At 43.8% G+C, this 13,579-nt stretch overlaps 1 protein-coding gene across 2 annotated transcripts in view; it reads left to right on the forward strand.

The window, feature by feature from the left end:
- Prorp (protein only RNase P catalytic subunit) overlaps positions 1-13,579 on the forward strand; it is a 116,704-nt gene that overhangs the window by 548 nt on the left and 102,577 nt on the right. Inside the window, exons 1-4 of one of the 2 annotated variants that reach the window (XM_052738535.1) lie at positions 489-604; positions 890-2,138; positions 4,624-4,671; positions 6,175-6,307. In XM_052738535.1, the coding sequence (XP_052594495.1) occupies positions 1,165-2,138; positions 4,624-4,671; positions 6,175-6,307 (1,155 nt within the window). In that variant the 5' untranslated portion in view covers positions 489-604; positions 890-1,164. Of the gene's footprint in view, positions 1-488; positions 605-889; positions 2,139-4,623; positions 4,672-6,174; positions 6,308-13,579 lie in introns of those variants that run through there. The other variant, XM_052738537.1, reaches the window with a different exon arrangement.

A 13,579-nucleotide genomic window follows, 5' to 3' on the forward strand; every position in this document is an offset into this window, starting at 1 on the left:
AAGGCAGGTGGAAGTTAAGAAGGACGCCCGGACGCCATCTTGGACCCGGGCGGAAGCCTTGGCTGCAGAGGCAAAAAACCCGAAGGCTGTGTCTGTTCCGGATACGGCGATCACGCTAGCAGGGGCGAAAAGCAGACATGAAATAGACGAAAAATTGGTTTTTCTTATGGGAGTATCCCAGCTCACCAAACCTGATCTTAAAGGCCAGCAAGAAGCCCGCGTGAGCTCTTGGCTGGGGGCCTTTCGGCGCGTGCGCACCACAGGATTGCAGGAATCCATTGGCTTTTCCGACTTGAGAAAAGCACTTTCGTCACATTTTGTTCTCGCTCTTGGAGGCCTTAATAGTCTCCAAGATTTAACAGAAGCTTCAGCAGCCGTTTCCAGCCCTCTTGGATACTAAAAGCTTCGAAACTGCCTTTCTTTTTCTGTTTATCTTCGTCAGGCTCAATAGAACTCCTGCAACCAAGCCATTCAGGCCCTGGCGGCTCATTCAGCGCGGTGCCTTGTGGGTACTGTAGTTTTCACCGCGTTTATGGTTACTGTAAGCATGCGTGGTGTGGTGAGTGTTGAATTAAGTGAACTTCGTTCGTCGGCCATCCGTACAGTTAAGTCTAAGCTCTTTCTGGACCTCACTTTCTTCCCTGTGATGTTTATGACGCGTCCCCCCGTTCCCTCTTCTCTGAGGCGTTTTAGGGCCTGGAGAAAGTGTAAAGAGCAAGGGACCCTAGACTGGATTTTCTTGCTACCGGTGGGGCTGCGGTTGGTGGTTCCTGGTCGAGGTTATTATTTTATTTCCCTGTTCTAGTTCCCTTGGTATCTTGCCCTTCTTCAGGACCGTTGTGATGCACATGAGTCAAACTAGCAGGTCCTTCTTGTGCTTTTTCCTCAGATTCGAAAATTGGAATGTAACAGGCACCTCAGGATTCCCGTTCCGTCTTCTGGTTTAGGGATTGCTGCTACTGGTGTTAGAGATCCCTGGATCATTGTTTAATGGAGAGAACTTGTGTGTTTTCCTTGCCATTAAATCACCCCTAAAGCATAATCTGAATTTGTTTGTAAGGGAGAAACAAACAAAAATTTCCTTTTCAAGAATTGTGCTTAAACCGCCAATCTCCTAATTTTACATAGTGGAGTGGAGCTAATCCTCATTCAACTCACTGCAGAATGACCTTCTATTTGCCTGGTTTTCGGAGCTTTCCGAAACTTTGGAAGAGCACTCCTTACTTTGAGCTGGGCCCCGCGACCTCTCCTGTCTCTCTCTTTCTCGCGGTTACCGGGAACCGACACAGATGGTTTTCTGTTAAAACCACGTCCCTTCCAAATGGCAAAGCAATGAATCTGCTGGTTGCCAAGGCTAGAACACTCAAGAAAGGAAATGACAGCAATAGGCAAGTTTCTCCTGATCATTATTTTGCCGCGGGAGCCGCTAAGAAGAGGTCACAGGTCAGTAGCAACCCTCAGCATAGAGATCATGCCTTGCCACGTGTGAGCGCTCTCCAGCTTCCAACTAAACCCCTGAATTCCGAAGAGTGGGATAAACTTAAAGAAGATTTCAATGGGAAGGCCACTTTTGAAGACTGGGTTATTTCCCAGATGGTGCGCAGCTGTAGCTCTATAGATGTAGCTAAGTCTCTCCTGGCATGGGTAGCCGCCAAGAACAACGGCATTGTAGGGTATAATTTGCTCGTCAAGTATTTAAGTCTCTGTGTCTCTCATAAGCAGACATCAGAAGTTATTGATGTCTATGAAATCATGAAAGCCAAGTACAAGTGTTTAGAATCCGGGGCTAACACCCTTCTCATCCGGGGACTGATCCACTCAGACAGATGGAGAGAGGCCTTGCTGCTCCTAGAAGACATTAAAAAAGTCATGGTCCCTTCGAAAAGGAACTACGATGACTGCATACAGGGAGCCCTCCTCCATCAAGATGTGAACGTGGCTTGGAGTTTGTATCAGGAGTTGGTAGGTCATAATCTCATTCCTCTGCTGGAAACTTTAAAAGCCTTCTTTGATTTTGGCAAAGACTTAAATGATGATCACTATTCGAACAAACTACTGGACATTCTTTTGTATCTAAGGAATAATCAGCTGTATCCTGGAGAGTCATTTGCACACAGTATAAAAGCATGGTTTGAAAGGTAATTTTGATTTTGTGCATGTGTTTTATCCCAGTACCTATATTTTAAAAGACCCTTTTCTGTGTTGTTTATTAGTTGCTGAGACTCATTTTATTCAGATTGGGCTTTTTCCCATCTTGAGGTAAGAATTATTTTACCTTTGAAAGAAAAACATTCTCTTAAGAGAGTGGTAGGAATAATTTGTGTTAAGCTCTACTTGTCACATAAAAGGAAATTATACAGCATCTTTTGTTTTCATATAATAGATTTCTTTATTTTCTGAGACATCTAACATGAATAGCGGGCAACATGATAGCAAGAAAAGGGTTTAGGTGTGTGTGGGGTATGCACACGTGTATGCGAATGCATACCCAAAGGTGTGAAGAACACAGTTTGACTTTGGGTATCTTTTATCAAAGTCCACCTTACTTTGAGACAGTCTCTTACTGAACCTACAGTTAGCATTTTGTCTAGACTAACTGGTTAGCAAGCCCTGAGGTCTGCCTGTCTCCACTCTGATATTTCTGGGGTTGCAGGTACAGCCTCCATGCCAGGCTTGGACATGGGTTCTAGGGATCCAACCTTAGATCTTGCTTGTGCAGCAAACACTGTAACAAATGATCACATTCATATTTTCAAAAGTAGTGATGGAAATAATGTGCTCATAGTTATCCTGTGATCCCATGTCTCATCACTTAGAATGATTAGAGTGGATGGGGCAGTTCCTGATCAATCCTGATACTCAAGCCTTTGTAAGCGGAAGTTCCTGTCCTGCAAGCCGTTCCCAAGTAACCACTCAGAGGCTTAATATTAATTATAAATGCTTGGCTGATAGCTTAGGCTTATTACTAACTAGCTCTTACAACTTAAATTAATCCATTTCTATTAGTCTATGTATCACCACTCAGCAGGTCTTGCTCCCTCTGAGTCTCTTGGCAACTCTTCTGACTCTGCCCTCCTTCTTCCCATCATTCTCAGTTTGGCTTTCCTGCCTCACTTCCTGCCTGGCTACCATGAGAATAATACATATTCACAGTGTACAGAAGGATTATCCCACAGCATCCTGCCATTTTATTTTGCGTCTTTCCTTGCCTGGCTGTTCTCCCAAGCTCCTCTTTGCCTTGACTTGTGCTGCCAATGGCATAACTGCTGATTGCTTCAATCGTTTGCTCTCATTTCTTCACCATTAATTTATTTCAGGCCGTTTCCTAAAAGCTCCTTCTTTTTTCTCTTTTTATCATATATCATGTTTACAGAACTTTTAGGTAGAAATCATGTCTAATGATCTTAACGAATTTATTGAGAATCCAAAGAAGAGGAATAAGAGTGTGGAAATCTTGGAGTTTAGGCTTTATTCTGTTCTCAAAACACTGGATTTGGAGTAGAGTTTTAGAAAAACAAGTATCAAAACAATGAGAAGAATTGATGGGAGAGAAATTAAGATCGAAAATAGGGATATTTGTTTGAATGCAATTTTAGATTTGGGTGAGAGGTCATGAGGTGCTGAATTAACTGGTGAAGGAAAGAAGGCAGTAGGATCAATGATCAATAGGAAGTAATGGTAGTTTATGTAAGGAAAGGATATGGTGATTGAGAGAGTAAATCAATAGATAATTTTGGATGACTCCAATCACATTAAAACCGTGTATATTTCTGGCGTACTGTCTGTTGGGACATTCTCAAGCTAACGAGGAATGCCGTTCCTGACAGTGGTCTTAGGAGGCAGCAGCAGTACAAGAGATGAGAGCAATTACTCCACCCAGGCGCCGTGTCTAATAGCTTTATGAAGACAGGTAGAGCTGAGTGTGATTGAAATATCTCTAAGCCGGTGGTGGTGGTGGTGGTGGTGGTGGTGGTGGTGGCGGCGGCGGCGGCGGCGGCGGCGGCGGCGGCGGCGGCGGCGGCGGCGGCGGCGGCGGCGGCGGCTCACGCCTTTAATCCCAGCACTCAGGAGACAGAGGTAGGAGGATCTTATGAGTTTGAGGCCAGCCTGGGATACAGAGTGAGTTCCAGGAAAGGCTCCAAAGCTACACAGAGAAACCCTGTATCCAAAAAAAAAAAAAATTATATATATAGTCTCTAGTTTTTGCATACTTCTAGTGAAGGTAGATTCAGACTTGAGTTTTGTTGTTGTTATTGTTTCAGACTGGGTCTCTATCTAGCCCTGGCTATTCTGGAGTTCTCTGTGTAGACTAGGCTGGTCTTGAACTCACAGAGATCTGCTTGCCTCTGCCCCCCAGTGCTAGAAATAAAGGTAAGACTTGAAGAGGAGGAGGGATATGTCAGGAGGTGAACCAAAAGGATACTGTAGGATCCAGTAGAATGCTGCCCAGTCCTTAACTCCAACCACAGCCTGGCAGCCATTGTGAAAACCATCCTAAGAAAGTATTCTGAACTTCTCAGAGCTCTTCCTTACAGAATGTCTAAATACAGTGACAGTCTGTCTTTAGGTTCAGAAGGAATTTGTAACTTTCTCATAATCTGGTTTTGTAATCTTTTTATGTAGTATTCCTGGAAGACAATGGAAAGGACAATTCACTACAATCCAGAAAAGGTAAAAACCATTATTTGTCTTCAATTTGTTTGATTGAGATATATTAAGTTCTGTTGGTATTGGCTTAAAAATAGAAAGGTCTGGAGAGATGGCTCAGTGGTTAAGAGCTCCTGCTCTTCCATATGATCTGATTCAGTTCCCAGCACCCACATCTGGTGGATCACAACTGCCTGTAATTGTAGTTCCAGGGGATCCTCTGCCCTCTTCTGCCCTCTGCCTGTACCTGTGCTCACATGCACACACACACACACACACACACACACACACACAGACAAACACATAATTAAAAATAAATATTTGGGCTGGGGAGAGCTTCTAGTAATTAAAAAAAAATATTTAAGAACATCTTAGGGATATAATTAAAGTTCCTGAGAAGAAAAAGCCATCTGTTGTGTTTTGAGAGTCTTGATTTGTAGCCTAGGCTGGCTTCAAACATACAGTAATCCTGCTGCCTTAACCTTCTGTGTGTTGGGATTACAGGCATGTAGACAGATTTTGGAGTGCTCGAAATGTTTTTCCCATTGATGCTGTGAGTTTGTGTTAAACCTTAATGATGCTGGCCCCTGAATTGCTGACCCAGTTGTGTTTTAGAAATTACTTTAAATGACTTCATCTAGCTCTTTCTACTGTCTTTCCTGTCACCATGATGGTATGTGTGCTTATCTTGGCTGATGTTCCCAAGAGCGTTGACAATGTTGGAAATTGTGAGTACAGGCCCTCCCTAGGCTGGGCCTGAGGTGTCCAGTTTGTTACTGTGATGGAGCACCATTACGTTGGCAAATTTGACATCATTGATAATTACAGAGCTGAGGAAATGCTGTGACCCTTACAGGCAGGTTAAATGAGTATGGTGTGCTCACTCCCAGAGCTGATATGTAGATCTAAGACACAGGGAAAGATAGCGGACTATTCCGCTCCCACCCTGCCAGTTTGCCCTCTCTGTGTTAATATCCTCAGTTGGCACCGTGAGCCATGCAGAAACAAGACAAAGACATGCAGGAAAGAAAACTCTAAGATTCCTTTTCTTTAAACAAACAGACAGACAAAACCAAAAAACTACTTTAAATTTTTGTTTTATTCTGTGTGAAGGTTAGTGGACAACTACCATATACGTTCCCTGGGATTGAAATCAGGTTGTTAGGCTTGGCCGCAGGCCCCTTTACCCATTGAGCCATATTTGAAGCTCCTGTGATTCTTCTAAGAGTATAAAGTATACGTATACATGAATTCCTCAGCAGAAAAAAAAAATTTCTTTTTTATTCTAAGATGCCTAGTGATTTTCTCTTCTGAGTTATCTGGCATACTGATAGGAGATATATTTAGGTTTACAAAAAAAAAAATTCTAACAAATGTGATGATCACCAAGGTTTAAATGTGTTTTTTTTTGTTTGTTTGTTTTTTTGTTTGTATTACATTTCTGTTTCCTTGTGCTGTGGAATTACTAATTTTAGGAAAAAAATTATTTTCCAAGACATTATTTAATATAAAACATTACAATTCCAGTGGCCGGTGTTCAAGCTGTGGTAGAACCTTAGAGTCTATTCATCTGAGTCCAGAAGAATATGAATTTCTCAAGGAAAAGATCATGAGGGATGTGATAGATGGCGGTGACCAGTATAAAAAGACAACGCCCCAGGTGAGTCTACCAGGTCTGTTGTATTCGTAGACTGCTTGTCGAGAGCAGAGGCCAACAATTGTTTTCTTGTATGGGCCAAATGGCAAGTGTTTGGGGCTTTGTGGGCCATACAGTCTCTGTTGTGATGTTTGGGTTTTGTTACAGTTAAAACAGCAATGGGTAACAGGTAAATGAATGGTTGTGACTGATGTGTTAAAACTCTCCACCAGGACTGGGAAGGTGGCTCATGGGTGACAAGTCTGCTGTGTCAGCTGGAGGTCCCAGTGGAGAGACCTAACATTCACCTAACAGCCAGACATGGTGGCCATGCCTGGGGGAGGGTGTGGAGACAGGTGGATTCTGAGGCCTCCCGATCAGTCGGTCTAGGAGCAGTGAGCTCAAGGTTCCGTGAGAGGCCTGGTCTCAAGATATGAAGTGGAGAGTGATGAAGGAAGACCCCAAAAGTTTACCTCCCACCTCTGCGCTTGCTTACATGGGCACCCCCACCCCCATTTATAAATGCATGCATACCCATCCTGCCCCTGAAAAACCAAAAGACTATTCATAAAAGCAAGCAATAAGCTAGATTTAACCCATGGCTACAATTGCCGGTCTTCCACGACTAATTTATAGGGTTTTTGTTGTTGTTGTTATTTTTGTTTTGTTTGAGACAAGGTTTCTCTGTGTAGCCATGGCTGCCCCTGGAACTCACTCTGTAGACCAACCTGTTCTCTAACTCAGAGATCCACCTGCCTCTGCCTCCTGAGGGCTGGGATTAAAGGTGTGTACCACTATACCTAGCTCTTCAGCAAATTCTTATGAAAATACTGTATTTTCTCATAACCTAACTAGTCAGGACAATTGAGGGTAACTTGATAAAATTATGTTGACATTTTCTTCATAGTGAATTTGATCTTTAAGTTATTTATAGTAACTTCATTTTGCTTACCTATAATACATTATGCTGAGAACTGAGATTAAGTTGTGTATTTTTGAGTCAGGATTGTCCAGGATGGCCTGGAACTCTCTCTATAGGCCAGGCTGGCCTCCAACCGTGATCCTCCTGCCTTAGTGCTGTCCCACAAGGTGATGAGATGATGTCCTGACGGTCTTTCTTGGGGAAAAGTTGCCCATCATCTCACTAAATCATTTTGTTGTTGTTAGTTACCAAATAAAAATGAGAAGTGGTCATTATTTTGCCTTCTCATCTTGACTTAGAGTTGCCAAAACATGTTCTTTTTGTTGTTGTTTTATTTTGTTTTCCAAGACAGAGTTTCTCTGTGTAACTCTGGCTGTCCTGAATCTCACTCTGTAGCCCAGGCTGGCCTTGAACACAGAGATCCACTGGCCTCTGCCTCCTGACTCCTGGGAATAAAGGCATGCGCCATCACCGCCTAGCTAAAAAAATATTCTTATGTTATTTAAAGACCTTCATCTTAGAATAAAGTAAAACTTTCGGTATAATAATAATGCCTCACTGAGCATGGTGACACAGACTGTAATCCCAGCACTTGAGAGGGAGAGGCAGTCTGTGAGTTTGAGGCCAGCCTGGTCTACAGAGTGAGTTCCAGGAAAGGCACTAAAGCTACCCAGAGAAACCCTGTCTTGAAAACAACAACAACAACAACAACAAAAAGAAATGTGTTTTATAATTTTTTCTTCTGATCAGGATAATTACATGTTTAGATTTATTTATTTTATATGTATGAATGTTTGCCTATGTGTGTGCACCATATGTGTGCCTGGTACCCATGAAAGACAGAAAAAGGCATCCGACCCCTGAAACTGGAGTTACAGATGGTTGTAAGTCACCATGTAGGTGCTGGAAACTGAACCTGGATCCTCTGCAAGAACAAGTGCTTTACACCTCTGAGCCACCTCTCCAATGCCCCCATTTCCACCCCCTTCAGTTCCTCTAGTGCCCCCCTCAAGTTTATGACCTCATCATCTTTCATTATTGTTGTTGCGGGCCTTTTCTTGCAGAGGACCTCAGTTCAGTTCTCAGCACCCATATGGGGACTTACAACTGCCCATAACTTCTCTTCCTGGTGCCCTCTTCTGGCCTCCACCTGGCACACACGGAGAACACACACTCATGTAGCAATACACATAAAAATGTATCTTTGAAAATGATTGTTGTTATATATATGTACCTTTGTAGGTTTAAATAAACCTACTGAATCCATTCAGTGTTGCTCATCCATGTGACTGCTCAGGATTGGATAATCTATAGTCTAGATGATTAATTTTATGCATGGTTTCTCAAATTTTATATCTGTGAATCATCAGACAATCTTAAAATGCCAATTCTAAATGAGCTGTCAGGAATGAGGCCAAAGATTGTGTATTTCAAACAAGTGCCAGATGATGTGATTTTGGTCTTTGGTAGTGAGACATAGGCTGTTTTGTTTGTTGGTTTTATTTTTGTAGGTGATTTTGGTCTTCAGTAGTGAGACTGTAGGCTGTTTTTGTTATTCGTTTTGTTTTTGTAGGTGATTTTGGTCTTTTGGTAGTGAGACCATAGGCTGTCTGTCTGCTTTGTCCTCATTGGTTTGGTGCACTTGCCTTTGAATTTGCTACATGCCACATGCTTCTTGGTATAACACACAACTCACTGTCCCTATCACTGATGCACATTTGCTTGGGGCAGGGGTTTGTTTTTGTGACACGGGACAGAAACAGGGTCTCACGCACACATGCTAGGTAAACACTCTACCACTAAGCTCCAAGCCCCAGTCTCTGATGCTCTTTGATCCCTTGATTAAGAGAGCGAGTGCCCGACCTCCCTGTTGTAAAGGCACATGTCCCCTTACGGTTAATAAACATCCCACGGCCATGCTGATGTCGCATCTCCATTAACCTGTCACTCAGTGTTGTTAGCATTATGGAGATGATGCCTACTTTCTGAAAGTACAGAGAGGTGCTTTTGTCATTATTCAGTTCGTTCCTAGTAACTGATGCTACGCTGGCTGAAATATTTCTTCCCTCTTTCTGTCTTATTTGCTTTTTGTCATCAGTGTGGACAGAAGGACTCTCCCCGTACTCTCTCTGGGTTAGGCAGGACCCATTGCTGTCGTTTGTGTTGGTTTCCCGGCTGTGCCTAGGCGGAGCCCCTTCCAATCAGTCCCGCCTCTTCTGACAGCTGCCCAGCCCTGTCCCAGGCGCTCACCCAAAGGCGAAGGCGCTCCTACCCCACTTGTGAGCTCTCCCAGTTGGACTCTTCTGTTTACTGCTGCCACTGGCTCTGCATTGCTGGAACTCATTTTAAATACTCAGTTATTCTAAATGGACGGAAGGAAGAGTTGTTCATTTTTCTGTGTTGATTTCAACCCAGATGAAACCTTCCGCTCGGATACTGTTAGTTCTAGATTCTAGACAGTGAGTGCTTCAAATAGCAAAGAATCTGATGTATTTAATCAGCCCAGCTCACAGAGCAGCTGTTTCTCTTCATCGAGGTTTGGAACACAGTTTTCTCCTTGGCTCTATACTGGTGGTCTCTCCCCTTCCTTGTCTCCTAATTCTTGGAGTAAAAAATGGTAACGCTATTAAAAAATAATAGCTACTAGTATTAAATATATTTAATAATTACTGCCAATGGAAGAAAAATACAGCTGTCATCTTAAAGAGAGTATCATAGTTTACTGTGGGGTGAATTATGAGTGACCATGGTGCAGGAATGTAGATTCAAGTTACCCCAAATTCCGTGGTCCAAAGTGGCAATAGTTTCATTAAATTTTTATAGAAATAAAACAAAGAGTCATAAGTTAAGACACTTTTAAAATAGAATAGTGGAAATATCACATAGGCAGGTTATAACAAGAGGGGAGATCTCTGTTACAGGCCTCAGAAGCCCTGATGACATTCTAAGCCTTTGGGCTGGTGGAAGCTAAGTGTTTGTTTCCCTTTACCTCATGCTCACAGGATGTTAGGTCACACACAGAAGTGGGCAATAAGTGGCTATTCAGAGGGATTATGTAGCCGGAGATAAATCAGCCCTGGACCTTCAACATTCCCGCTTTTCATAATCATTAGAGTTCGGATCAGTCCATGAGCCCTTGAGAATGGTGAATGTGAGTGCAGCTTTCTTCTGGGAACCTCGCTTAACTTCATGTGTGTCACGCACCTCTCAGCCTGTTACAGTCACAAGGATACTAGCATTTCCAAGTCAGGAAGCTCAGGCTGAGAAGTGTAGCTGTGGTCAGAGTGCAGTGGGTGTGTGGCTGGATTGATTTGGGATTCCATTTCTGCAGGCTAGGTGAGGCAGGCATGGGCTTAGAGCATGTCTGCCGAACAGGAATGAAACCAACTCATTCTGAGTGTAGAGGAAGGAATTAAAGATGATGGGCAGTTAGCTGGACAGATGAGGTAAAGAACTTAGGGCTTTTGTTCAGACTTCTCATTTCTCTGAAGTGCAGGAGCAAATTGTTCATTTAAAGGAAAGAAAAATGATGGTAGTAGCATTAGGGAACTTGAATCGTTAAGGTCTTGGAAGTTTGGATTATTTGTAAAACGATGAATCCAAGTGTTGCTCCAGTGCCCCAGTTGAGACTGGAGGGTGTATTACTAATGGCATCGATCTTTCACAACAAGCCGTTTTGAGTTATAGGAACAGAAAAGACAGATGGATTTGATGGCACGAGATTTTGCTAGTCTGGTTCAACCGGGCGAACGGGGAAATGAGAGTTGAAAGTACAGATGAGAGCGTGACTTGGTGATGAGACCACGTTTAATACAGAAGGAGATGAAGATGTGTGGAGGTAATAGAGATGAGATGAAGAGGGAGCTCCTTGAAGCTGAAGAGCGAGCTTAAAGGCATCGGGGTGGCAATCAGGTTTCCGTGAATGTTGCCTTGAGTTGGATTCTAGAGTGTGTGTGGAGTGAGAGCCAGGTAAGTTGAACAGATGACCTTCAAGCCTGACATGCCAGCAGCTCATACACAGATGGTGAGAGTGTCCATGGATACGATTTATTTTCATTTTATTTCCTTTTTTTTCAGTTCTAGGAGCGAGTCCTGTGCCTTCTCCCAATCTGTCAAGTGTGCTGCCATTGAGCTATACTGCTAGCCCTGTATGATAATTTGTATCTTTCCTTTCCTCTATCAGCCTTCCTCCTTTTCAAAGTCTCTTCTTTTTTTCTTTTCTTTCTTTCTTTCTTTTTAGACAGAGCTTCTGCCAGGTGTGGTGGCACACACCTTTAATCCCAGCACTCAGGAGGCAGAAGCAGGCGGATCTCTGTGAGTTCGAGGCCAGCCTGGTCTACAGAATTCCAGGACAGCCAGGGATGTTACACAGGGAAACCCTGCCTCAGAACAGGTGTAGTTCTGGTTGACCTCTGTAGTCCTGTGTAGCCCTGAGTATCCCTGGCTGACCTGAACTCACTTTGTAGACCACGCTGGCCTGGAACTCACAGAGATCTGCCTGCTTCTGCTCCCCAAGTGCTGGGATTAGAGACACCTGGCCCTCCCTATATGATAAAGTAATAACTGCAACCACATCTATGACATGCTTGCCATGTTCCAACATTTTGCTCTGCTGCTTAGGTTGGGAATGAAAACTGAGTCAGGTACCAACTTCTTGATCAATATGCTGGTGTCTGGGATAATGCGTAGCAAAGAAGGAGGGATGCAGAATGATAGAGATCAAGGGTCAGTAAACTATGGATCACAGAGCAAATAGGACTGCTACTTGTTTGTGTAAATAAAAATTTATTGGAACATAGACAAAATCATTTATTTATGTACTATTTGTGGCTGTGTTTATCCTGAAGAATCGAGTAGGTACATAAGACCATGTGGCTTGTAGAGCTGAAATACTTACCATTTGGCACATTACAGAAAACATTAGCCCACCTGTGATCCAGGTGAATGTCAGAGGCCTCAGGGGAGAACAAGTCTCGAGAATAAAGAGCAGTGAGGAGCGAAGGCCCCAGGGTCCTTGGTCGTCCTGTGTTTGTCGTGTGCGCAGGATGCATTGTTAGAGAGGAGACGGAAATACTTACTGTTGTAAGCTAGCCAGGGGGCTTCTCGGGATCCAGCCTAAGTGAGGGTAGAGAAGCCGCTTCGTGAGGGTGGCTAAGGAGTGCTGCACTTTGGGACCGTCTTAGGGACAGACCAGTGTTTGATTTGTTAGCAGTGACCAGGGAGGCGGGGGAGATAGAAGGGTGAAGATTTTGAAGTGGGTGCTGGGATGGACGACTCCCTTGTATATCTTCTCCCAGCCTCTGGAGTAACACTGATTAGAAAGAGGTTTGAGGGGAAGATGATCCTTTCATCTCTGATCCTGTGTTCTAGTGCGAGGAGAAGATGAGGCCCTGGGTCGAGCTTTGAGAGGAGGGTTAATGCTGGAGGTTTGGGGTGTCATCCTCATGATAGTAAGCTAAGTCCAGAGGATGGCTGAGCTCATCCAGAAAGCGGGGGAAGAGCAGTGAGTCCATTGAGAACTCGGTGGGGACGGGTGGGGATAACGGCATGGGAGGGAGGTAAGAGGGTGTCACCATGGACGGGACAGTGCTCAGTGCAGTGACAGACTCCAGGGAGGGGACAGGACTGTGGAGATTTGGTAAGAACCGAGCACTGACTTAGTAACCAGGAGCTCACTGAGGGCCACAGGAACAGCGGATTAGGCAGGACTTTCAAGGCCAAGGTCAACCAGATTAGAGCAACAGAATGAACACACTCGGTGTCAATCTGTTTTTGAAATGCTTACTTAAAAATAAGAACGAGATGGGTCGTTCATGGCTAGAGAGTGGTGGGGACAAGAAAGGAGAGGGAATTGTCTGCCTGTTCATAGGATGAAGAAGAGACATTCGTGAAGATAAAAATGTTGAATAAGGGTTGGAGAGATGGCTCCGTGGATAAGAGCACTAGCTGTTCTTCCAGAGGACCCAGGTTCAATTCCCAGCACCCACATGGCAGCTCATAACTTAATTAACTATCTGTAACTTCAGTTCCAGGGGATGCAATGCCCTTCTTCTGCTTTCTGTGCACACTATATACATGTGGTGTACACACACACACACACACACACACACACACACACACACACACACACACAAATGTAAAAGAAGAAGAGTTGCCAGGAAAAGAGCATTCACAGATGGAGAGGTGAGAAATGGAAATTCTACTCGAGACTGCAGGAAGAACATGGGTGTGGATGATCACTTGGTTATCTCTCAATATCTGTCAGGGATGGATTCCGGGACTCTCCTGGGTCAAAACTCTGGATGCTCAAGTCTCTTTCATCATATGACACACTGTTTGCGTGTGCAAAATAGTGAATTTGTAGACATTATTCT

This window comes from Peromyscus californicus, unplaced genomic scaffold (genome assembly GCF_007827085.1).
Source record: "Peromyscus californicus insignis strain IS unplaced genomic scaffold, ASM782708v3 Scaffold_15__1_contigs__length_86483966, whole genome shotgun sequence".
Classification (NCBI taxonomy): Eukaryota; Metazoa; Chordata; class Mammalia; order Rodentia; family Cricetidae; genus Peromyscus; species Peromyscus californicus.